The 26,645-nt window shown below is 38.7% G+C and overlaps 2 protein-coding genes and 1 long non-coding RNA gene across 10 annotated transcripts in view; 2 read left to right on the top strand and 1 right to left on the bottom strand.

Annotated features, from left to right (window-relative positions):
- Positions 1–3,237, top strand: part of Sra-1 (Cytoplasmic FMR1-interacting protein Sra-1) — a 38,536-nt gene extending 35,299 nt beyond the window's left edge. For all 8 annotated transcript variants that reach the window (XM_067134190.1, XM_067134189.1, XM_067134186.1 and 5 more), the window contains one exon: positions 21–3,237. In XM_067134190.1, coding sequence (XP_066990291.1) covers positions 21–212 — 192 coding nt within the window. In that variant the 3' untranslated portion in view covers positions 213–3,237. The remainder of the gene's footprint in view (positions 1–20) is intronic.
- A 1,688-nt stretch (positions 3,238–4,925) lies between these two features.
- mRpL45 (mitochondrial ribosomal protein L45) lies at positions 4,926–16,055 on the top strand. Its single transcript, XM_067134184.1, is given in 8 exon segments — positions 4,926–5,058; positions 7,842–7,970; positions 8,259–8,333; positions 8,874–9,005; positions 10,874–11,025; positions 13,837–14,035; positions 15,707–15,860; positions 15,863–16,055. Coding segments are annotated over 8 exon segments (1,005 nt in total). The 5' UTR covers positions 4,926–5,010; the 3' UTR covers positions 15,979–16,055.
- The window catches only part of LOC136856376 (uncharacterized), a 129,156-nt gene continuing 117,338 nt past the window's right edge, over positions 14,828–26,645 (bottom strand). Inside the window, exons 4-5 of the long non-coding RNA XR_010858321.1 lie at positions 20,665–20,839; positions 14,828–15,910 (exon numbers count right to left, since the gene is read on the bottom strand). This is a non-coding gene — a long non-coding RNA (uncharacterized lncRNA). The remainder of the gene's footprint in view (positions 15,911–20,664; positions 20,840–26,645) is intronic.

Here is a 26,645-nt window from a genome sequence, read left to right as displayed (position 1 = left end):
TATCATTTTTATTCTTCCAGCCCCTCAAGAGAATGTGCGACAGAATCCGACGATTCCAGGTGCTCAATTCGCAGATCTTTGCCGTCTTGAACAAGTACCTCAAAACGAGCGACCCGGACAACCTCCCAGTCGAGCACGTGAGGTGCTTCCAGCCTCCCATCCACCAGAGCCTGGCCAACCAGACTTACCAGCGGCCCGACCACCTGCGTTAGAAGGGAGACACCTCTGTGATTGCAAGTGTAACTCAAGGTGTTGCCTAGTTTTCAGAACTGACGGTTTTAAAAGGGAAGGAATTGCTATCGGTACTCTTTGTGGCCATTTGCAAACGAAGCTTAGGGAGAAGTCTATTTGTATAGAGAGAAATGAAAGAGTAATCTCCCTAATTTCAAGCACCAAAGATATAAACAGGACAGATGCGAAAGGCCATTTTGAATTAAGGAACAAGTTCAAGAGTAATCGCGCATGTAATGATCATGAGAAAATACAGTATTATGAGTAATTCATAAGTATTGTAGAGTATATTTGATACAAGACTCAGTTTTCCTGGTCTGACAAAACTCTGAAAAGGTGAACAACCAAATGATATTAGTGTAGCATAACGAAAATTCCAAAGTTTACTGTTTTTATAGTAAAATATTGGCTTCAGGAGTTCACTGGAGACTCAAGTTATAGCGTATTCTCTACAGTTTTATCGAGGTTATAGCTAGTAATTTTATACATAGATTTTGTAGACATCCAATTCTGTATAATGTCTATCACGTCATTACATGGTCGTTGGATTAAGGCACAATTACAGAGGTATATTCCAGCAGACAAGAAACCTCACAGATTCAAGCATATGGCAGTCGAAGGCGGGTTTTCTCTCATCGGACAAAATCCATCGGCACAGACACGTTTTAATTGTCTTTCGGTGCTTTTACGCGTAATGTGCGGTACCTGAGTTCTGGACACAGACGTGAATTGTATGACACATTTCTCTTGAAAAGTTTGCAGGTTAGACGGCTGCTAAATTTGTATGGAAGCTTTTGTATGTTTGCTGGTGATGACTTCGTGGAAGTCGATTAGCGCCGTACGCGTTTCAAAGCTTCGTCTGCTCGAAATATTGGGTTAGAATGCACTCGAGGTAATTGTTTCTCATTTCCGTTCTCTGTATCTCTCTCTCTTGAAACTTTTAAGTTGAAAACTCGCACCAGTTACAAAAGGCCTCGATAAAAGAATCTCAGTATTTCTCTTTTGTTTAGCTGTGAACAGAAATCATATTCAGTAACAAACCAGTCCTTAATTTTGTCATGTAAAGATGAGTTCCTGGTTTTTGTCATGTTCATATCGGTATAAACACTGATTAGATCAAGACGTTTTTAAATCATGCACTTAGTCGGTCTAAATCTGATTGACCTTGTGTTCAGAATTGTGTGGTATTAGAAGTTCGAACCTATGTCCCATGTCAAAGAAAGTTAACTCAAACCATTGAAGGTACTTCTTGACTCATCCAAGTCTCCCAATTTAAGATCAGGTCTGCGTTAATCGTGAAGAAAATATTCAGAGAGATATTGAAGAAGCCAGACAATTTTTTGTTTTGTTTTTTCGAAGATGCATATCACCAAATACATAATACCCTTGTAGTATATATCTGTGACTCATTTTTATGTTGTAATGACACTTCACTAGCATGAATTAATGTCTTTCCAGTAACCATTCCTCTTTATGTGTAAAGAAATATTAAACTTAACTCTTCTTTTTGCTGTCTATGGGTTAAACATCACTCTTCTTCTTCTGTTTATGGTTAAGTGCATGTATGTTGTATATTATTTTACCCCGAGGAATATTTACCATGCGTATAGTATAGTATACATAGTTACACGTTTCTTTTGTTCCATAGAGAGAGAGAGAGAGAGAGAGAGAGAGAGAGAGAGTATTACAACCCCTTTTGTATCCTATTATTCTAGGAGGGTGTAGGACAGATTGCCGTAGTTGTATATAGACACAAAAGGTAATGAATATAAATGAAAATATCAGTTAAACTAATTTCAAATGACTTTTTCTTAAGTTATCGTCCCCATTCCTCGTGACGTTTTACTTCGGTTAGTGCTGTAGTTGTTAGTGGTGCACTTTTCGTTAGCAGCTAGGTCCTACGGCTGATGTTTATTACGTGTAAATCGGTTACGTGTTCGGTCGTCTTTCTCTATTGTTACAGTTTACAAGTGCCAGTTTATGTTGCTTGTTTAAGAAGGAGTAAAGGTTTTTGGCCAGTTATTGAAGGCAAAGGAGTGACTTCACTCGAAGCTGTGGTATTGAAATTCAAGAATTTTTAAAGTAATTTGTATTTTTCCTAACACAGAAACCTGAGGACTTAGCATATGGGATTAGCTTCCATATGTAAAGACCGAGGGTTTGTACGTTAGGGAAAATACAAGTTTAGAAATTTGTCATTTTGCATTGTCGCCTCAGAAAACGAAGACTCGGAATGCCTTGGGGCATTTCTGTAATTGTAGGAATGGTCCTGAAATCATAGTGCTTAGAGTTGTAGGGATGACATTTGATACTGTGAAAAGGATTTTAGAACTGCAAAATTATCAGTACTTTTGTTAGAGTTTGCCACTCAGAATGGGTCACATTTGTAAAAAGATAGTTTTATCTCTCTCTTCTTCTTACTAAAGGTGCTTAACCAATCACTGTCTGAATGTCAGATGCTGTAAATCTTTTTTTGAAGTGATTGGCATTTGCTAAAAGAGAGAAAAAATTGATATACTCTATCTTATCTCAGTAATAGTTTCATTGAATTGGAATTAAGCATTATGTATGCACAGAAGGTGACCTTTCCATTCAATTACAGACAAGAAATGTTACGTACGAAGAATTGTACCAACTCTTACGCCTTCGGTGCAGATTTCCTCATTTTATTAAGTTCATGTGATTATTATATACTTTATTTATTTACAGTATTGCATTATGGGTCATTTGACGTGCAAAATAACTCGTAACGTAGATCACATCTCGTTTACTCCAGCCTCCGCCATTCATAGCTGTTTCGTAGGGGATGAGATAGGCCTAATGAATCTTACTCTGGCGAACGTCATTCTGTCGGTTTAAGAGTTGTTAAATACTCGTGGGCGATGAAGAGCTGTATATTGCCGATGCTTTGCCTCCGGACTTTTTGTAGAAAACTCTCCAAAATTGTAACCAAAAATATTTAATGTACAATATTTTAACTTTCTAATAATAAAGTTATCAGTAAAAGGGGCTTTCAATTCCTGATTTCAGAGCGATGCCGAAGTTGGACTGAATGTGTTCTGAGTGTTAAAACTTTGTCAGTTGCTAAGCAACTAATCTCTCAAGAAATGTCTCATACAGCAATAATCAAGAAACGTCAAATTTGTAACAAGTTAAACCACAAGTGTGAAGACTAAAGTGTATTGTACCAATTTCAAGAAACATTCAGTCATATTCTCTTTCTTCTATAACCCTTTTGCCGTCAATTTCCGTTTCAGCGCTGAATGACCTCATAGGTCCCAGTGCTTGGCCTTTCGCCTAAATTCTACTCTATTCAGTTCAACCGCAATTTTAAACATCATGTGAAAGACCCAAGTATTGTATTGATGCAAGAATCGTTTTCGTGTGCTGTACAAACAGAACTTAGAATAAAATATTCTTTTACTTTTCATAGTATGAGAAGATGGGTAATTGCAATTCCACATTTAGTGAAAAAGCAAAATATCTTTTAAATTATAATGGTGGCTCGCGAAGAGTCAGGAAGCTCGTAGGCCTAGTGACTAAATGGGTTAAGATATGTTAACAGTACTCCTCAAGAACCTTCTGATGGGGGAGAATAGATTTAACAATATGGGCCAAAGTGTCAGATGGAAGTTGCAGTATAATTAGAAGTTAGGTTCTAGACAGGAAATAACTTTGTAAATGGATAGTAGAGACATTGATAAAGACATCTGAAGCCTTTTAATCATTTATAACCAGAGGGAAAGTTCCAAATTGATCACGGAAGTTTAAATGAAAACATTCCCCCAAAATTTACAATTCAGATGAGAACGAACGTTTGATTAGCAACTCTGGTGGTAACCATTGCCCCACAAGGCCACCCTAGTCTGAAAAAGAAGCCTAGAATACCCTTCGGGCATTTAGAAGGAAGCTTATAAGGCGTAGAAGTAGAAAAATGCCCAGAAAATCGTGGGAAAAGGTCACGGGTATAGACCTAGACCATGTTGGAATGCAAGCATTAGTACACACGAGAGAAGAAGAGATAATCTGATGCAAAAACGATTTTTACTTGAATTTTACATAATTATGGACAGTTTTAGAGTATTTTAAATAGGAAGAATTTTAATTAAGAAGTTCTTGGACAAAGAACGACGCCATAATAACAGGTGAAATGAGTTCCTGGACCATCTTTAGACTCAGTTACAGGTAGTTAACTCTAAACTACTTTCCTACTCAAATTAAAGATTCCTATTATTATAGTGTTTAATGTTATCAAAGCAATATCTAACGAAAGCAAAATAATTAATAAACCGATATTCGACGAAAAGCAGGTAGAAAAAAGACTAAAACTGCTAAACCATTTTAAAAAAACGACCAATTCAGAAGTGACGTCACGTGATAATATTACGATTTTTTATCGTTAAATCGATGTTTAATTAGACAAAATAACAAAATAAACCAATATTATACCAAAAATAACTCGAAAAAACATAAAACAAAGGTAAAAACCGAATAAAACGTAAGAGTAACGACAATTCCTAAGGTGCGCCATAGACCGAACTAGACGTAAAATCATTCGATAATATTACGATTTTTATCGTTGAAACAACCCATAACGAAAACAAAATTACATAATAAACCGATATTTAACGAAAAAAAGCCTAAAACTCATAAAAAACGAAAAAAAAACATTAAAATACAAAAACCAATTACAAGAAGAGCCGTTATAAAGAACCAACCCGACGTGACGTCACTCCATGACGTCATCGGCAACCCTCCCATCAAATGTAAACAACAACTATGGCGGCGAGTCTCGTCAGATTGCGACCCTTATCTACGTGTTTATCGGTGAGTAAACAATTAAAGGAGGTTAATTACGCCGGAATTAAGTAGAACGATGATTAATCTAATTATATACCGGAGGATAATTAATTATATACGGTGATAATTGAGTAATTGACGATTGAAAATAGACGACCGGCGAATTCTCTCACCCCGTGATTGAACGTGATATAATTCATAGTTAAATGTCATCCATATTTAATCCATATTTATCCTTATTTAAAGCATATACTCCATATTTCCTCCATATTTACGATCAAAATTTTAGCCACCGTCTTATTCGCACTCAAAATTTTCCCCATTAATAACCAAACGTACCGTATGTTAATATAATGTTAATATGTTAATATAATGTTAATTACCTTATTTTTCAGGTCTATTTAACTTGGAAGTTTATTTCCCTCTACTTTTAGTGTTGGTGACGAAGGAGGAGGTGGAGGTGTTGTTGGTCAATTATTATTAACCTCATTTTTCTACCCGACGTGGTTGTGGACCCCTTGGGAACCCTGGTTTTTTTTTTGGGGGGGGAGATCGCCCCGGCTGACATCTTATGTTCAAGAAAGGATCAGCTGAGGAAATCTATTATAAAATGACCTGTACTAACCTAACTTACCTTAACCTAACCTAATCTAGCAGGCTGTGTTACTTAGCCCAGGGGGCTCCGCCCCCGTGGACCCCCCGGTGAAGGAAATCTTACCAAAAGCTCCCCTATGACAATAGGCATGCGTGATCCCATTCCAGGGTGGCCAACGTACGACTTCTGGGGTTAATAGGTTAATTACAGTCGACCGAGGAAAAATAACGGTAAATTCTTAATAAGAAACGAAAATCAATTTCTTTTGGTAATTAGAATATTGGAAGCCTAACTGATGACGCGTTAGGCTACTGTTTAAAGACGCGTATATACACGTGCGGCCGTATTTACTGGGTTACGTGCCGAAAGAGAAATAGCCTATTCAGTCATTTTCATCGATAGATGATCTTGCCAATGGCAGCACATTTATACAGGGATATTTCAGAACCCGATCCTCTCGCTTCGTTGTACTCAAATGTTTAAGCTTATACTTAACAGGACCATCTTCTCGCTTTATCGAATCTTTACTTAAACCCCTACACTTTGTTGTACTCAGTTGTTTAAGTGTATGTATACTTAATAGGACCATCAGCTTGCTCTTTAAAATCTTCACTTGCAATCCCTCTACTTTATTGTGCTTAACTAGTTAGTTACATCTTCAATTTCCTCAGAGCTAGGTACTTAAAGAGTTTATCCCTGCATTTGGTGTTACTTTGATTTAAATTCTTTACATGCGTTGGAAATTGCCAACAATTGACTTCTTGATATTCCTGAGTTTATTTGAAGCTTCTCTGAATGGATGGCTATATTGTGACTTGATTAGGACAAGGTATGATGGCAGTAGATTTGTTAAAGGGGTCGAGTCCAATTTTCCAGTTTTGTCACTTAAAAGACTTGGAAAGTAATGTCTTTCAATAGATAGAAAGTAATGTCTTTCAATAGATATTCTCACACGAGAGTTTGCCCTGATGAGAATGGCTCACAAGTTGTAAAGGTCTTCGGCAGACTAAATTCTACAAAAACTACAGACATAACCAGTTGTTGATTTTATATCAAGATATGTGGTGTAAAGTATCCACTTTTTGATAAGGCAGAGAGGCAAATAGAAAAATTAATAGATTTTTTACACAACCAGTAGTCCTCAATCATATTCTCTTTGTGCCTTTATGTTAAACCACACTACTGCCAACATAAAAGTCTGGTTTTGTTAGTGGTATTGGAACTTGGCATCGGGAAAACCTCTTCTTTGAACATTGAACAAGTCTGTCTTTATAATCACTTACAGGATTGTCCAATGTAATCTCATTGCTACTGCGCAGCCATTTGCTTGAAGTCTGTCTTTTATAATCACTTACAGGATTGTCCAATGTAATCTCATTGCTACCACAGACCTAATGAAGTTACGGTGCTTGTTACTGTCTAATTGTAGGGTCTCAGATTGGTGGAATCTTCTATATAGGTATAAAAATCTCCAGCTTGCTTAAAAATTGTTGAAAAGCTGTGACGATATGTATAAAACCCTTAGAAGGGTGCAACCAAAAATGTTCTCGTGGAAATTTGTATTGCAGTGATTACTTTTATTCATTAGAGTTACCTTTTTTTTTACATCAATTCTTGTACATCAGGTATATCAGAGTGCTGTATGGAGCATACATGTCTGTTACGAGATTCTCAGTACAGGTAAAATTCAAATTAGTAGCCCAGTTGCACTCGACACAAAAGGTTAAACATTGGCTTCCACGCTAGGTACTGGACTAGAGTTTTAGAGTGGTACGTCCATAGATAGAATTAGTCTTCACGTGACATTTTTTAGGGTCAAGAAATCAACGTTAAAAACTCATTTTATTATGGAAACTTTGGGAACCTGTAACGACGTCCGTCGCACTTTCGTTCGCTTGTAACTTTAATGATGATACTGTGATTTCAGGATTTAAATGCATAGCGTACACCTGACCTAATCTATAATAACTTGTAAGATTATTCCATAGGTAATCTTGGATGAGAGTGTCATTTCAAGTTGATAATTATGGTTAATGACTACGTGTCCATGAGTTGGTATTCCATCGAATCCTGTCTGCCTGAGGGAGCAAACTGTGAATACTTTTATTGAAGACTCTTAATACTACTTCCCTAAGAAATGGAAGTACACAGTACATCTTTTGTTTGATCGTAATCTTGACATACATTTTGTAAAAGCATGGCACTTTCATTTCAGGGGCACAGTGCATATCTGGCCAATGTCGTTAACTACTCGTACACCACCAACCCCAAGCCCATTCCCCCGTTTAGGAATTCAAAACAGAAGCACTATAATCAGAAGTTTAGGAGGGACAGAGCGTTGAAGGTAAGGTCTTGGAGAGCGCGGTTTGTTCGGGTGATTCTCCGGTGTTCGGGCGGACAACTTTGTGCCCTTATTAGCATTTGAAACTGTGAACATATTTGCAAACAATGTCATTAGAGCTCTTCTTAATAGGAAGTATAATTTTCTATAATTAAAGATCAACCAGTTTTTGTTTGTCTTTGTCCTATGATATATTGTAAGTTAATGACAGAGAATCTCTTGTAAATGAAATGTCATTATCGTCTTTCAAGTTAACGACACGGGAATTTAATTACCGTCTTCTCTCTGCAGGTCATCAAAGTCGAGTTGCCGGACCTCAATGAAAAGGACGTTAGTGAAATGACACCTGACGAAGTGAGAGCTAAGGTATGTGTTTGGTTTAAGGCCTCAATGTAACCCATTGCTACAGATTGCCAGTTCTGTGGAAGACCTGGTTGTCCCTTTAGGGGGGTTAGTGCCTTCGGCTAACTTCATGCGGTGCACTGTGGGCATTACTTGTGGTGCTTTGCAGTGTCCTTCCACAGGCCGCTAGCTTCTTGAACCCCTTTCATTCGTTTTACTGTACCTCTGTCCATATTCTCTCTCTTCCATCTATTCTAAGACCTGGTAAAGAACGCTTACCTTAATTGTATTCAGGAATACAGATGTTTCATTGATGTTGATGTGTTTCAACAAAATCATTAGGTATAAAGGTACTTGATTTTTAGCACGAGATGGATCAGTTTCTTCTTGAGTGTTTGAAGTTGTACGCATTTCTTGACTGGCTAAACAAGGTTGATGGAAAGAATATTCGATAGAGAATGAATGCCCAACTTATAAGGATATGAACATTTTTATACTCTCTGTACCAACAGTTTATGGAGAAAAATTGTAGCCACAAAACTTCATTCATTTTTTCATTTCCAGATGCGAGAGAAAGGAATTCAGCCCATCAGACCATGGATGGAGAAGCCAGTTTTCATTGCTTCGACTTCGGCAACATTTGAACCCTACATCCCGCCCGAGGGCGATGGAAAAGTGTCTATGATATCAAAGGAAGTGAGTAGAGATTCCTTTAAGGTAGTCGCACAGAGGTAATTAATCGTAGGTCTAGGAGCCAAACAGGTTATTATATTTGTTGGGTATTACAGTTACTTGTTCCTAAACAAATACAAACATTCGTCCTTTACGTAGGATTTTGCTCGTGAACGTAAGCTGGAACGGCCGTTTAAACTTAACGACGTATATCTATGAGTTGTACAGTATTATTTTTATTGTCTCTCTCCGTAGCTGTGTCTGATAAGTCTCTCCAAGTTCTTCATAGCCTGTAGGGGGTAGGTGCTATCAGTGCACTGTAGGAATTACGTGTTTCTTTGCCATATCCTTCACCCCCTAGCTGCTGTAACCCCTTTCATTCCTTTTACTGTACCTCTGTTCATATTCTTTTCTTCTATCTCACTTTCCTCAGTGCAGCTGCGAGGTTTTTCTCCTGTTGCACCTTTCAGACCTTTTTACTTTCAATTTCCCTTTCAGCACTGATTGACCTCTCATAGGTCCAAGCGCTTTGACCTTCTGCCTATATTTTGTATTTCAGTTCCATTCCGAACTCTTCATAAATGGTTTAGGGGATTCACGTCAAAACTTGTATACTGTGCTCGTAATCAACTTGTCAGATCAGAGGTGCAATTTATGCATTCAAGACTGCAACCTTATAATTGAACCTGCCTCATCTCAAGAATATATTCCTATGTATCTACTTTTTCCTTAACCATAAAATGGTGTTGACATTGTTTCGGCAAAAAGGAATGCTCTTCAGAAGGTGCTCGAGTATTGCTTTAGCATTGCTCGCAAAATCCTTATCGGACATCACCCAGATCTTATTTCTAATGATATATTTGTATGTCAGTCTTGTAATTATTCTCTTGAATTGTCTTGTAAATATTGTATTTGAAGTTTAAACTTTCTCTTCCATTAATTTTATGTCTGTTCGTTAAGTTTAGAGAGTTGAGAGTGAAGTTTTATGTTGGCGTCATCAGTGCACCTCGTGTGGTGCACTGTAGGCATTACTTAAGGTTCTTTGCAGCGCGCTTTTGGCCCCTACCTGCAAGCAACCCCTTTCGTTTCTTTTACTGTATCTCCTTTCACATTCCTCCTGTTACACCTTTCAAACCTTTTACTGTCAATTCCCGTTTCAGCACTGAATGACCTCATAGGTCCCAGTGCTTGGCCTTTGGCCTAAATTCTACACTCAGTTCAGCATTATATTAAGAGGTTGCATGATTGCCTACCCCAGGAGAAGTTTGGCTTGTCTAAATGTCCATGTTTTCATTGAATAGTGAACCCAGACTCTTTCTGCTTGAAATTACAATCAAATCCTTATCTAGAAGTGTTTGCAAATTGTTCTTTTAAATTAAAAATGTTTCAGATGCAAGCAGTGTCTTCAAATCTTTATCTAGAAGTGTTTTAAAATTTTTCTTATAAATTAAAAATTATTCAGACTCGAGCAATTTCTTTCAAGGAGTATATTTCAAGATGTGTCATTCAGTGTTGATTTAAAATGAAGATTGTATAATGTAAAACATATTTCACTTGCTGGTGTAGAGTTACACTTTTATGTATTGGAAGATAGGATAGCTTACAAGCATTTGTTTGTAGAGTTCATCCCAAGAAGTTTCATTCAGTGTTGGGTTAAAACGAAGATTTGTATAACGTAAAACATATTATATTCCACTTGTTGACATAGAGTTACTCTATACATTGAAAGAGATGGTAACTTAAAAAGCAATTACTTTAAAGAGTAGATCTCAAGACGTGTCATTCAGTGTTGGGATAAAATGAAGATTTGCATAACGTAAAACATATTCCACTTGATGTAGAGTTACTCTTTCAGTACATTGAAAGATTTGACAACTTTATTCAACTTACAGGGTGCCAAGCAGCGGTTTCAGTTCCTGGAGAAGAAGGGCAAGTCCATGATGGCCGTTCGGAAGATCAGGCAGTTCGACGACGACTTTGACACCAAGCTATTCGTCAACGAGGCGATGCAGATATACATCGACACACACAAGGCTCTAGTCGAGTAAGTGATGGGTCTGCATCAGCTTAGCTCTGAGAATGGGGCTCTTGTGGTCTGTGTAATTCTGGTTGCACATTATTTTGTATTTTTGTTGCATCACGGCTTGTAATTGTGGCATTTTGAAGGCCATACACAAAAAGTCACTGTTGGTTATCAGATGTTTGTACAAAAGGTAGACAGAATTCTCTTTCCTAATCCTGAGTTTTCAAATGGCAATTGTGGATCTACAAAAGTGCAGACAATACCTTAGGGAAGGTTGCAACACCCCTCTGCACTTTGCCAAGTGTCGAAGGTTAGATTTTGATTAAATTTCTGTGGTTTCTTAGTCAGCCATAGCTTCATTCCCCTTGGCTGCAAGATTCCATGATTTTGGATCAACTATATTGTACATTTACCTTTGAGTTTTATAAGCCTTCAGGAACCAGTCTATCCTTAAAATTATTTGCAGTGTCCTTGCAGCCCCTAGCTGCAACTTCTTTCATTCTTTTTCCTGTACCTCCTTTGATATTCTCATTCTTCCATCTTACTTTCCTCAACCCTCTCCTAACGGTTGTTTCAACATTATTCTCAGTGCTGAGTGACCTTATAAGGTCCCATTGCTTGACCTCAATTTTGTATTTCAGTTCCAGTGCACATTTCCTTAATTGTGTTATCTTTTTTTTTTTTTTTTTTTTGTCATGGCTCATGAGAAATTTTAGTTAATATTTAGACATAATGTCTCAGTGACATAAATGTCAAGGTTTGAGAGATTGTATTACTCAGTTTAAGTGAACTTTGGCTTTTACTGGAATCATGCAAGATTCTAAGTGTAGGTTTGGTGAGGTGTGACAGGACTTTTGAAAATGGCGCTTTTCACCTGGTCAGTTCTAAAATAGTCCCCCTTTTTGGGAAAAAAAGGGGGTGGGGTTGAACTATGATTATTTTTATGCATACTATTCAATTCCTGATTGCAAATACTTCATCTCATATAAAATTCAACTTTGTATCATAAAAATAAATTAGAGAAGGTTGAATTTTCAAAACTTTGATGGCTATAACTCAAAAAATTTTTTTGTGGTGAAAGGCCCATCTAATACTGAATGCCTGAAATTTGGTTGTATCCTTGTTCTGAAATTCAGGTCTGTCGTATCTGAAGCCTTTCAGACGGTAGACTTTGGGATTCACCTCCACAACATTTCAATTTTCTCGTTTTTCAGATTTCAGCATTTCTACAGCTGCAATTGTGGTGTCTTTAAAAGACTTATCAGTTGGGTCATTCCTGTTAGTCTAATGTATTGGTCTGTCTTGTGTATTGTACTCTTTCGTTCTTGCATTTTATAGAGAAAGTGATATCGTGTGCAGACTCTGGGTAAATTTCTAAATATCTCTTCGAAGGATATAGAAATGTTTTTAGTCATGTTAGGTTTATTAACCATTCTTGTATGTTTGGACGACTATTTTAAGGTTCTGATATTGGCAAGGCTTTCTGTAGCCTTTTTGATCCAGATTTTTTTATGTGAGCCACATTTTTGGATTCAGATACCCCTCTGAATGTTTTCTGAACTATCACTTGGCAATTTTACTTCAAATTTCAGCCCAGTACAATTCTGGAAGTCCTCGTTTGCAATACAGTACCTCATCTCCCAAACTCTGTACAGGTAACAAGACCTCTTAAGTTAATCAAGCAAAGGGCAGTAAGCCTATATACCTTTTCAGCTTATTTATTTATAAGTCAAGGTGTTTTATGTGAAAAGTATCATGTAGACACCTTAACGAGAATAAGGACTTCTCTACCAGCTTGTAATTGCTTAGTGAAGGACTCTTAAATCCAAAAGATTAGTTTTGCTCACACAGGCTTCAGGTCCTAAGTCCTTTTGTCCTATGACCCTTTTATTTCTTTAAAGTTCTTCCTTTGAAGATAGTGGAAGGCTTCCCAAGATCCAGTTAAACAATCACTGATCAAACTGTATTAGACAGTATTGTGTCAATTCTTTTCACCATATCTTTTACCAGGCTTTGCCCGTGTTGGTACAATGCTTGGATCTACACATTGTGTAATACTATGTCATAAGAGCATAAAGTTTTGGAATATTTGAGAATCTTCTCTCTTTCATTGTATTTTGAGCTTTAGAAGCGACAGCTACTGCATAGTATTCCAAGAATGTTTCGAAGACTCGGTATTACATTAGAGAGGTTTACTTTTGAGTAAAACATGTTTGTATGCCATGCAACTTATTTTTATGCGATTTACAATTGTGTTATTGTGTGCTATGTAAATAGGGTGTATTATATAGATTTGGGAGGTAACTTCAATCTTTGAGACATTTTGAACCAAGCTTGTATGGTTTTGAATTGAACTGAATACAGCATGGAATTTAGGTCATTCAGCTCTGAAATGGAGATTAAGATTAGAAAGGTTTGAAAGGTGTAATAGGAGGAAAGCCTTGCAGTTGCACTATGAATCAATTGTTAGGAGAGGGTGGAAAGTAAGATGGAAGAAAGAGAATATGAAAGGAGGTACAGTAAAAGGAACGAAAGGGGTTGTGGCTAGGGGCCGAAGGCACACACTTCAAAGAACCTTTAGTAATGCCTACAGTGCTCCGCATGAGTGCATTGAAGGCCCCCTACCCCCTATGGGGTAATGATATTGCAAAACTACTAGATCATTTTAGTATTTTGTTTTCAATTGAGTGTGGTTCGGCTATTTTTCAATTTGGAACTATCAGTTCAGTGCTTCTTATTTAGTTCTATTTTGTTTTCCATCCAGTGCCAACTTAAAAACTACATTTACTTAATATGAAATTCCACAATGCTAACACTCGCACATATTTACAGCTTCGACGAAGACAAGCTCCACGAATTAGTGACGGAACGAGCGTACCCTCTGGTGATAAACGAAAGGAAAAATAGGACGTTGAGATGGAGCTTTATTCGTTCGATAGAGCCTCCAACAGTGGTCCATGCACGCACGACGGACGTCATAACGAAAGAGAACATCTTCGCTCAAATCACTGTCCGATTCCATACGAAACAGGTGTGTCTGGGAAGGTTGTGACTTTGTTGTATTATAAAGGTTAAATCTACGCTTTGGATTATAAGTAGGGGTTAATTAGAAGTCCAAGTTAGCGTATGTGGATGTATACATAAGGCAGTCGGGGCCAGATGTACAGCAAAGTTCCTGTAGCTGGTTTAACAAGACCACGGCAGGGAGAATCAACTTCAAGACTTCGAAGAAAAGCAGTATATGCATTGAATGAGTCCACAGACACTCTAAGCAGAGATGTGGTAATGGGAAAGACAAGTTGGAGCAGTACAACAGCAGATAATAGAAGTGACAACCTTGAACCAAAAGCCTTTTGGAGTTTAGGAGGAATTCTGTAATTAATACAATGTTCCTAGCAGGAGGAGGAGTGATGAAGACTCAGAAAGTAAAGCACACCAAGACGATGACGAACTTGAGTGCAGGAGGATGGAACAAGGTACGAAATGAAATTTCCAAGACGAAAATAAACAGTCGTTGTTGAAAAGAACTGGAGAGACGATAACTATCGCATCACTACTGCCCCTTTTCTGTAAGGATGTTTCATACGAATAGCTAAAGGAGATATCCAAGAAACTTAATACAGAGGACAATTTTTAAGAATAGATTTATAGCCAAAAGTAATTTTCAGAAGTTCACTGGTAAGAAAAAGAAATGAGCCATGAAGAAAAAAAAAATCACACAAATGTACTGTTTGAAGAAAATTAGAAAAATATGTACAGGAGAAGTGTGTTGTAAATATTCTATAGATTTATAACTGCAATTGCCAAAAATAAAACTACAGTACTGAGAATTACCTATATTTCTTTCATGTCAGTATATAAACTTTGGATCTAAGTACACTGTAGATTTATAATCTGGTCCTTTTAGCCAAGATGCCCTCTGGCAAGGCACCTTCTTTTCTCTTGGTAAACACTTGATTGGCTGCTGAATTTTTCAGTGTACTCTAGAAAGTGCCTTCAAGTTGGTATCAATAGTAGGAAGTACCTTTCAAGTTGGTATATCTTGTCCAAATGTTTCGCCTCTACATCAGTAATTGCAGAAGTCAACTTTTTCAACCTGTAGCCTTCGATGTTGTGTCGAGTCACTGGTGACAATTAGTTTGAGTTTACTGGTGAAGAGAAAAACCTGTTGTTAGTAAATATAAATATTCACATGGATTAGTATATAATATTCTCAGTGAATATTTGTTACAGCTGGGTAAAGTAAGATTATCTTAGGAGCTTATATCAAAGTGAATTCTTAACTTGCAAGGTTTTTGTAAATGAAAACTAGAATCAACAGTTTTGATTCAAGAAGTTACAAGTAAAAGTCAAAACCAGCTCTGTTAATCTTTGCTCAGAAGGATTATGAACATGAAAACTTGATTTAAACAGCATTAATTCAAGTTGTGATATGAAACAGCTTTGATGTAAGATGTAAATAATTTACAAATGTCAATACCAGATTTCTTAATCTTAAACCTTTTGAGCTTGACTCAATATTATGTAAATGAAAACTTAATCATTAATTCAAGAAGTTGTGATTTTAAACAGCATAAACTCAAGAACTGATTTACAATGCTGCAAATAACTACGTCAAACCCAGACTTCCTAATTACTCTTAATGACTAAATGTTCCCACACTCCAAAACATTCTTATACTAAACATATTACTCAATTGCAGACTCTGGCGGTCTACGATCGGTTCGGACGCCTAATCCAGGGATCAGAAGTCGTCGCCAGAGACGTCCTGGAATACGTGGTGTTCGAAAAGCACGTCGCCAACACCTACGGAACCTGGAGAATCCACGACAAGATCGTGCCGGATTGGATGCCCCCAGGCAGCCCATCCGTAGGACGTACAGGATGGATGACGTAGAGGTGGAGCCTGTGGAAGAGGAAGAAGCTGTTAAGAAGGAAGAGACGAAGGAAACTGCGGCTGCGGCTTCGAGTTAATTTAAAATATGTTTGGTTAGAGATAGCGATGAGGAATTGTTCATTTTGTAAATAAAGTTAAAACTTAAAAGGAGAAAGGTTTATGATTACCACTTAGAAGAAAGGGTTGTACTTTACACAAGTCGTTGATTATTCCTATTTTACGTAAAGAGGAGAATGGTTTATGCTTTTCACAAGTCATGGATAAGATGCAATTTGTGTCTACCAAACAGTCTGGAGTTCAAGACATTTAGATAAATTTATAAAACAAGTCTTAGTTATTGTTTACAAATAAGTCCTTTTGAGTTAAACAAAAATGAAAAAGTTGTCTACAAATAATTACAGTTTCAGACAAAACTATTCCTGATTTAGACAAAATATGCTGAAAATAATACTAAAAGCCCAACTAGAGTTGGCTAGTTAAAACAACTATCAGCAATAATGAAATACCACCTTAGACTCAATGTTCAGTACCCCTTTCGTTCCTTTTACTGTACCTCCTTTCATATTCTCCTCCTCCCATCTTACTTTCCACCCTCTCCTGACAATTGATTCAAACCTTTTAACTCTTAATTTGTAGGTCCCAGCACTTGGCCTTTGGACTAAATTTCTATATATATATATTTCAATTCACAAAGAGAAACGTTTGCAGAACAAATGGCCTCTTAATGATAAAGAACGACGTAGGACGTAGTATAAGGGTGTATATACAGGACCTAAGGTATAGTAAAAGGTGATGTATAAGACCTAGGACTTAGTAAAACGTTGTCTATTTTACCTGAGGTCATAATAAAAGGTTATATATACGTATCCCACCACAAATCATTAAATGGAGAAGATACCTAGACTCAAACATTGGAAAACCTCAAGAAACTTTAAATAAGATTCAAGGAACAGAAATTTAAAGTGTTCTCAAATATGAATACTTGAGGAACAGATATTTAAAGCGTCCTCAAATATGGTCAGTTTAAACTTTTATTTAATAAGAGATTTTGGTCACTTCCTGAGCAAGATGGCCCTATTACTGTAGCTGAAACTAACCAAATTATATTTAAATATTTAAAATATGCTGAAATGAGAATAAAGGCAAGACTTGGAAACAGCAGTTTAGTTTAAAAATTCAATAAACAGTTTAGTGATCCTGAATTGAAAATGTTGAAGATTCTGACACAATTTCAAAAGGATTTGTTTCCAAAACTTAAACATGATTTTATTTTAAAACTTCAATGGATTTTTTCCCAAAACTTAAACGATTTCTGTTGTTGGTTGGAAGCTGAACAATCAAGATGGGATAATGTCTCTTCCATATGGTACTATTTTTGGGACCCATTCGTGATAGTAATGGGCATACCTGAGCTGTCTTATCGAAGGGGAATCACTAACAGATCCAGGGGGGCACCATGCCATAAAAAATAATGATAAAATAATATTGACGATTTTGGATAAATATAAAAATGGGAAAAAATAAAAAAAATTTTTAAAAAATATATGAGTGTGTCTGTGTGTGTAATATGAAAATTGGTGGGCCCCATGAAATGAGGAATTATTATTATTATTATTATTCAGAAGATGAACCCCATTCATTGAGCGCAGTCGAGTTTTCTGTACAGCGTGTGATAATCCAGGCCACCCAAAATCGATCTATCTTTCGGTGGTCTTGGTATGAAGGTGTATGAGTCCCGGCCCGGGAAACTTTGACCACGGCCCAGTGGGGACTAGCCTGCATCGTCGCCAGATGCAAGATGATGGCTAACTTTAATCTTAAATAAAATAAAAACTGCTGAGGCTAGAATGAAAAGACACAAATTATGAGTCAAATAACGGCGCCAGTTATTTGTAAGATTTCCACACGGGAAAAACTTAGACAAGGCAGAAATGGAGGTTCAGAACATCAGCAATATATCCGTAAAAGGAGTCTATGTCCCGCAGAATGAAGATGACATTGTCGATAACATTGTAAAGAAAAATCCATGGACAGGTGACCCCATTTCTGAAAATGACGACCTGGAAATTGCAAAGGAAATGATAGCCAAAGATGACAAATATTAAAAGTGTGCTAGCAACATCTCCAAGTGTAAAAATTGTGTAAGTAAAGGCCACAGTGATACTATGGATGTCGAAGAAATTGAAACTTAATGGAGACAAAACTGAGTGTATGTTATTGGACCCGACACTGCACTACGAAGATATGAACACTTCAAAAGAATAACTATTGGTTCGTCAACAATAAATATTGTAGCAGCGGCGAGGAACCACATACTGCATATTACAAAACCTTTAACTATCATATTAGAAACACTGCATTTATTAGGAAAAATACCTAAACGAAGTTACTCTGAAAAAAGCAATTTGCAACCAAATACACTACGGTCTCCTTAACTACCTACTAAGACAATTGCAAGTACAAAATAGAGCGGCCAGGTTGACCCCAGCACTAACTGAGCTACATTGGCTCCCAGTAAAAGCTAGAATAGAATATAAAATACAGGGTGGGGCAAATCAAATGCCCGAGTTTTGATAGGCTATTAGGAAAAGTAAAACAATGCTTACAGAATTATTTGTTGTTTTATTTGAATCAGTATACAATGCCGTTTGTGTGATCACTTTTTGAAGATGGCATCAGGAAGATGGTGGCCATCTGTAGCGATGTACTGTTGAGGGCGATGTCTGAAGTTTCAATGGTCAAATTGCGACAGATGTTCCCGGCACGCCTCGTCTCTCGGAGGGTGATGTCAGACATGGCCCAGGCTCAAGGGTCTGATTCCTGATTCGAGCATTTGCGACTTCTTCCTGTGGGGATATCTGAAGGAGAAAGTGTTCAGAAGTCGGCCACACAATTTGGAAGCATTGAAGATGCGAATTCGGGAGGAAATTGCTGCAATAGCCCTTGAGATGTGCCGAAGAGCAGCCCAAAACTTCAGACATCGCCCTCAACAGTACATCGCTACAGATGGCCACCATCTCCCTGATGCCATCTTCAAAAAGTGATCACACAAACGGCATTGTATACCGATTCAAATAAAACAACAAATAATCCTGTAAGTATTGTTTTACTTTTCCTAATAGCCTACCAAAACTCGGGCATTTGATTTGCCCCACCCTGTACTACTTACAGTCTTTAAAGCACTACAATACGATGAGAAATTGCCTAAGCTTCCTCAGACCCGAAATGAATATTGCAATCAGACATGCAAGTGAAGCATCGTAGAGGCTATTTGAACTTAGGACAAATTGTAAGTCAGAGAGAGAGAGAGAGAGAGAGAGAGAGAGAGAGAGAGAGAGAGAGAGAGAGAGAGAGAGAGAGAGAGAGAGAGAGAGAGAGAGAGAGAGAGCATTTGTACACTGCGCACTATACATATTCTATATTCTGCAGGAGCTACGATACTGACGAGAAAACTCTAAGACAATTATAAAATATAAGAAGCACCTTATTTTGAAGACTGACAATGGCCCGCCAGAGAGGGAATTATCCCTGTGGAGGGCTGTACAGAAAACCAAACAAAGTGAACTTCCTAGAATAGAAAGCCCAGTGTGGATTCTGTAAATAAGACTTTCACATCCTGGGATAGAAAGCCCAGTGTAAATAGTATAAATATAATTGAATTTCTCTCAGCTATCATAAGGGGGAACATTAGTAGTTTATGCAGGACAGAATGGCCCCTATATAAAACAATAAACCATATTTTATTGGTGGAAGGTTTGATACACAACCAAAAATCAACCTAAACCAGAAAATAAACTTGACTATACACTCAAACTTTAGTCGAAGTCAAATCAATTTGAAGCAGAAATTTGAAACAAATTTGAAACATTCGAAGCAGAAAATTTCCAAAGTGCCCAGAGAGTCAAAACTTTTTATAATAAAGATTTTTGTAACTTTCAGAGAAGCAAGATGGCCCACTCGAAAAATTGCTGCAATGTTGCAGAATGTTGCAAAACAAAATACAAAACCCACAGACACCATTGCAGTTAAAAATATTCAATCAATAACTTCTCTAGACTGGAGAGAGCTTTCAAATGGTTCACAGACTTCGGAAAGCGGCTGTGAAAAGTGCCACTGTTTATAAGGAGGCAATTAACTAATTCAGCTGTGAAGAAATGTTAAGATAATTACTGTGCAAATTGCTGTCATTACGGTACACTTCGGCCTTCGTGTGATGGACGTATGCACGTACAATAATAATAATAATAATAATAATAATAATAATAATAATAATAATAATAATAATAATAATAATAATAATAATAATAATAATAATAATAATAATAAATAACCCTGTTATGAAATATGACAAATTTACATTTCACAAAATCGTCTAGAAATATATAGAAAATATCCAGATATATTTATAGATATATATAATCAATAAAATACTTTATATATGACCCAGGGCGATTTAACATAATTATCCACGAGGCCGCATTACCTAATTACCTCTGCGAGTCAACTAGTTATCAACTCATTAAAGTCACTAACTAATTACCTCTGAGTTACTACCTAATTAACCTCAGTGAGTCGCTACCTAATCACCTCTGAGTCATACCTATTTACCTCTGAGTCATTACCTATTTACCTCAGTGAGTCATTACCTAATTACCTCAGTAAACTGACCACTAATGGACACCCTTACCTTGGCTGTTTCAGAGGTCCTCGTCGTTGCCAAAAAAAACCCAAAAAATTCAAAACAAAAATGAAAATATCCTTACCTTAGCCATTTCAGGTTCCTCGTCGTTGCCAACAAATTCAGGGTGGTTTAGCCTGTCCCTACCTCTTCGTAAGGTTCCCGTTGTTGCCAGCAAACTGCAGGGGCTCTGATGACAGCCCTGAGGTTCCCGTTGTAGCCCACAAGAAATTGCTCTGACGAAAGGCCTCGCTCTCGGTCTGCAAAACATATGCGTAGGAAAAAGGGAATATTTACTAATTGTTTATATCTAGAATGATGATTTTGAATTAATAAAGGGTCTAATTATTTCTGGTTTCAGTAGGACGGCGTTAATTAGCGTTATATAACCAGTAATTAAATATATATCACTTTAACTTGCGTAGTGTTTAACCAGACTTATATGAATCACTATATAAACAATGACACTCATTTTATCTATAACAAAAACTTCCTGGGCTTAAAAAAAAAACCACGAATTCGGAAGAGGAACCAAAAAAGGACCTCCACACTGGTAACCGGTACAAGTAAGACTGGTATTGGTAGGTACTAGGTAGCTAAGATAATCCGCACCTCAAATTCCTGTTGAGTTTGCCCGAATTGAATCGAAATCTTTGCGACTTTGGATGAATTGGTTAAATCAGTTTTTTTTCTAATAGTTTTCGCTGTGGTCTTACGCCAGCACGGGCTCTTGCTTTTGAATTAGGGTGTGATTTAAATTATAAAAGACTGGTAGAAGAGTTGCCACAATCGCTGAGCGGAAAGTCACCTGATTTGGCCAAGATGTCACGTTATGTATGTATTTGTTTATCTACACGCGATAAGAAAGAGTTAATTGTTCACTAATATACAATTAAAAACACGAATATTAATTATGAATAATTAGAAATCATCTAGAATTTCCGCTGGACCGGAAATTATCAATTAAAGAAAGAAAAAATATTGTCTACATTTTGCTTAAAATAACCATCTGCGATGGCAACACTGTTTCCGGGCAGACGCTAACTGGCCCCTTGTTTTCGGGGGATATAACGACCTTGTTTGGGGCATTTGGGGTATAATGGGGAATTTTTAAAATTATTATTAAAATAATAATAATAATAATAATAATAATAATATTAATAAGACCAAAAAAATAATCATAATAATAATAATTATCATAATTATTATCAGACTTATCATAAATCTTCAACAGCAATAATGATCGGATTACATCTGCCAGGCGTCGCAAACATCCCAATTATCGTCCTCATATCATGAGAAATTATTCCCGACAAATATTGAGGAGACGGGTTTAAGCGGCCGTGGGCCACAACGGGACCTGAGCGGCGGTCAAATTATTCAAGCCACATCGTCTAGAATTCCCCCACGCCCACGCCCACACCCAGACGCCCACACGACGCCCCTACCCTGTTTTGAAATAGTGAAAAATTATGGGGAATTGATAATGATTCACGGGCGGCCAGTCGTCAAGTGTCAGGTAAAATCTCTCTCTCTCTCTCTCTCTCTCTCTCTCTCTCTCTCTCTCTCTCTCTCTCCCCCTCAATCTCTTTCTCTTTTTCTCACCCTCAATCTCTCTCTCTCTCGATCAATCTCTCTCTCTCTCTCTATCTTTCTCTTCCTCAACCTCTCTCTCTCTCTCTCTCTGAAATCTTTCTCTTCTCTCTCTCTCGATCAATCTCTCTCTCTCTCTTTATCTTTCTCTTCCTCAACCTCTCTCTCTCTCGATCAATCTCTCTCTCTCTCTCTCTATCTTTCTCTTCCTCAACCTCTCTCTCTCTCGATCAATCTCTCTCTCTCTCTCTCCCCCTCAATCTCTCTCTTTCTCTCTCTTCCTCAACCTCTCTCTCTCTCTCGATCAATCTCTCTCTCTCTCTCTCTCTCTCTCTCTCTATCTTTCTCTTCCTCAATCTCTCTCTCGATCAATCTCTCTCTCTCTCTCTTTATCTTTCTCTTCCTCAACCTCTCTCTCTCTCAATCAATCTCTCTCTCTCTCTCCCCCCTCAATCTCTCTCTTTCTCTCTCTTCCTCAACCTCTCTCTCTCTCTCGATCAATCTCTCTCTCTCTCTCTCTCTCTCTCTCTCTTTCTCTTCCTCAATCTCTCTCTCGATCAATCTCTCTCTCTCTCTCTCTATCTTTCTCTTCCTCAACCTCTCTCTCTCTCAATCAATCTCTCTCTCTCTCTCTCTCTCTCTCTATCTTTCTCTTCCTCAACCTCTCTCTCTCGATCAATCTCTCTCTCTCTCTCCCTCAATCTCTCTCTTTCTCTCTCTCTCCCCCTCAATCTCTCTCTTTATCTCTCTCTCTCTCTCTCCCTCAATCTCTCTCTTTCTCTCTCTCTGTCCCTCAATCTCTCTCTTTCTCTCTCTCCCTCAATCTTTCTCTTTCTCTCTCTCTCTCTCTCCCTCAATCTCTCTTTTTCTCTCTCTCCTCAATCTTTCTCTTCTCTCTCTCTCTCTCTCTCTCTCCCCCTCAATCTCTCTGTCCCTCAATCTCTCTGTCCTCAATCTCTCTCAATATATATATATATATATATATATATATATATATATATATATATATATATATATATATATATATATATATATATAATAATAATATATATATATATATATAAAGCCACATCATCTCTCATTCCCTCCCATACAACCCCTACACCCACGCCCACGCCCACACCCAGACGCCCACACAGCGCCCCAGGTAATCCCAGAGGGTCCTTTACCTACACCGATTCCAACTTAGTCTGACTCGCTTCAATTGACACTCGGTAAACAAATAGTGTCCCTCTTTTTTTCCCATTCTTCCCTTTCTTCCCGGCTTTTTTCCCGCGTCACCCCGGGTCGAAAAGCTGCCTCCTTTATTCCCGGAGGCGTTGGGATGTCGGCGGAGGACCTTCTGCGCCTTCGGCACGAGTAGGAAAAATGGAGGATATAAAAGGATTTTGTCGTTACCTATGGAGGAGTAATGGTTTGTGGTGATGTGTTCTGTGAGAGAGAGAGAGAGAGAGAGAGAGAGAGAGAGAGAGAGAGAGAGAGAGAGAGAGAGAGAGAGAGAGAGTTTTAGGACGAGTAAAAGAGAGAGAGAGAGAGAGAGAGAGAGAGAGAGAGAGAGAGAGAGAGAGAGAGAGAGGAGAAGAACGAGTACATGTATATACCAACCTACCAATCATACATTTATAAAACCGAAAGGCCTTGACAAGGTAATCTCTCTCTCTCTCTCTCTCTCTCTCTCTCTCTCTCTCCTGAACACTATATTACTACATATACCAATTATCCCTAAACAACATTATTCCAGTACTGTACAAAGTGTGACACCCACCGCCAAAAAGACCCTTCCATATATTCCCTTTTCCCAACTCCTGACGAAGGCGCTGAAGGTCCTCCGTCATCCCAACGCCTCCGGGAATAAAGGGGGAAGCTTTTCGGCCCGGGGTGACGCGGGAAAAAAGCCGGGAAGAAAGGGGAAAAATGGGAAAAAAAGAGACGCTATTTATTTACCGAATGTCAGTCGAAGCGAGTCAATCCAGAGTTGGATTATTATTATTATTATTATTATTATTATTATTATTATTATTATTATTATTATTATTATTCAATATGATACTGTTTAGTTTTCTGTGGAATATTTTCCCGTCTATTTCTATATCATCTATAAATCTTCTACGTCCCGTCATCAGCTACGTCCTTAATTCAACCTTTCTCCGTCTAATCTTGAAAACAGACCAGCCTCTTCGATGAGAAACTCCCGTCCAATTCTCTGTCCTTCCCCGAACCCTTTCCTCCTGTCTGAAGACGTAGCCGTGTTCCGTCTTACTGTCTAATTACTGTCTACTGTTGCTGACTGTCAATTTATGGGTCTGGCTTCGCCACGGGCAAGACAAGATGGCGGATAGTGCTTCTTGTCTGTGGTGGGGAATAAGATGCTGTCGTTCTCCCTCTTTCAGGTTTTGCGGTTTGGAGAGAGAGAGAGAGAGAGAGAGAGAGAGAGAGAGAGAGAGAGAGAGAGAGAGAGAGAGAGAGGTAATACAGATACGTCTATGCATATGGAAGAGAGAGAGAGAGAGAGGCTTCTTCATGAGAGAGAGAGAGAGAGAGAGAGAGAGAGAGAGAGAGAGAGAGAGAGAGATACATCTATAGACATGAGAGAGAGAGAGAGAGAGGCTTCTTCATAAGAGAGAGAGAGAGAGAGAGAGAGAGAGAGAGAGAGAGAGAGAGAGAGAGAGAGAGAGAGAGAACGTAATCTCATTCAGGCCGGTATTGAATCATGACCCCAAACCTGAGAAGTATAATGTAACCCTAAACGAACCTTTAAAAAACCGAAATAAACCTGTATTTCAGGCACAGACAGACACGGACAGACAGACGCCTCATACACCGAAACACACAGACATACACAGACACAGACATACACAGACACAGACACACACAGACACAGACACACACAGACGCCTTCGAAACGATCTTCGGCGTCCAACGCGAGTTTACCTTTAAGCCAAACCACCTCTTCGGCAATGGCAGTTTTCAAGCTCTCTCTCTCTCTCTCTCTCGCTCTCCCTTTCTCTCTCTCTGGGAGAGAGTCTTAAAGTCCCCCTCCTCCTCCTCCTCCTCCTCCTCCTCCTGAAGCTCCAAAGCATAGCCTCGCGACCCGGCTCCAAGATATTTGCTAGGATGGATTGACTGGTAATTAACTCGGAGGAAGATGAGCTATTAAAACGTTAGTCGGTCTTTCTCCCACTTCGGAGTGCCCCTTCTTCCACTTCCCCTTCGGAGGAAGGCCGCCCTTCGGCTGCGGCCTTTAAGGCAGGTCCTGGAGGTGGGGGGAAGGGATCCCCCTCCTGCAGAAGGAGCTGGAAAGGGCGTAGGAAGAAGAAGAAGAAGATGAATACAAGGAAGATGGGTGGTGGGTATGAGAGAAATGGATGTCTCTCCCTTTAGGTGGAGGGAGTCCTTTTTTTCTTTTGAGGGAGGGGTAGGAGGAGGAGGAGGAGGAGGAGGAGGAGGAGGAGGAGGGACGCTTGGAAAAGCAATGGCACTGGACGAAAAGAGGGAGGAAGGGGGAGGGGAGGGAAGGGGCGCTTCAGGAAGGAGGAGGGAGCCTTCAGTAGGTGGGACTTCGACGGGGCAAGACTCCTGGAACAGGTGTAGGATTTGCCCAACGCAGGAGAGGAGGAGCAGCGAGAGTCATGGGCGCATCAGGATTGAGCAGGAGGGGGCGGAGCGCCCTCCGTCCGCCAGGCCCCCTGCTGGAAAGGAGAGAGAGATCCTCCGAAGACGCGCCCTTCGAGTCTGCGAGAGCCTCCGGAGCCTGGACGCTCCTGAAGACCACGGCCCTTCCGCGACTTACCAGAGGGTCGAGTTGAGGTCCCCTTCTTCTTCTGGCCCTTCTTCGGGCGGGGAATCGCGCCTCGGAAGTGCAAGGCATCGTCCCCGGGGGGCGGAGCCAACGCTCCTCAGGGGGGGGATGAAGTAGGCGTGGCTCCGGACGCCTTCAGTCGCTCGGAAACCTCCGTCGGGAAAGGACGCATCGTGTCGTTCTGGGCTCCAACATCGCTGGGAGAAGGTCTTCGCCCGTGGATCCAGGTGTGAACTATTCTAGAAATATTTTTCCTTTTTTCGGGTGGTCCTTGGGATCGAGGGGCTTTGGGGATATTCCAGTTGCCGATTCCCATTCCTGATTGGTCGTACTTGTGATTCAAAACACATCTACGATATTTTAAACCGTGATTAATATTTTATAAATCAATGAAGTTTGAGCAAAACCGGTTAAATGATTTGTATATGACAGGTGCATTTACATACTTCATGGAATTATAACCATAATAATTACAATTATCAGTTATGTCCATAATTCCTTCGATTATCTTAATAACTTATATTCCAAGAAGGTCAGTTATAAGTTTTTTAACCATAGTATTTTAATATTTTTTCTTAAAAATTAAGTAAATTTTTCTTGAATTTTTCTGAAATTTTGAGACGTGAAAAAAAATAATTTTTGTTTGCAAAAAATCTTTTTAAAAGTATTATAAC

Source organism: Macrobrachium rosenbergii, chromosome 35 (genome assembly GCF_040412425.1).
Source record: "Macrobrachium rosenbergii isolate ZJJX-2024 chromosome 35, ASM4041242v1, whole genome shotgun sequence".
Classification (NCBI taxonomy): Eukaryota; Metazoa; Arthropoda; class Malacostraca; order Decapoda; family Palaemonidae; genus Macrobrachium; species Macrobrachium rosenbergii.
This window is presented reverse-complemented; position numbering and strand designations above follow the sequence as displayed.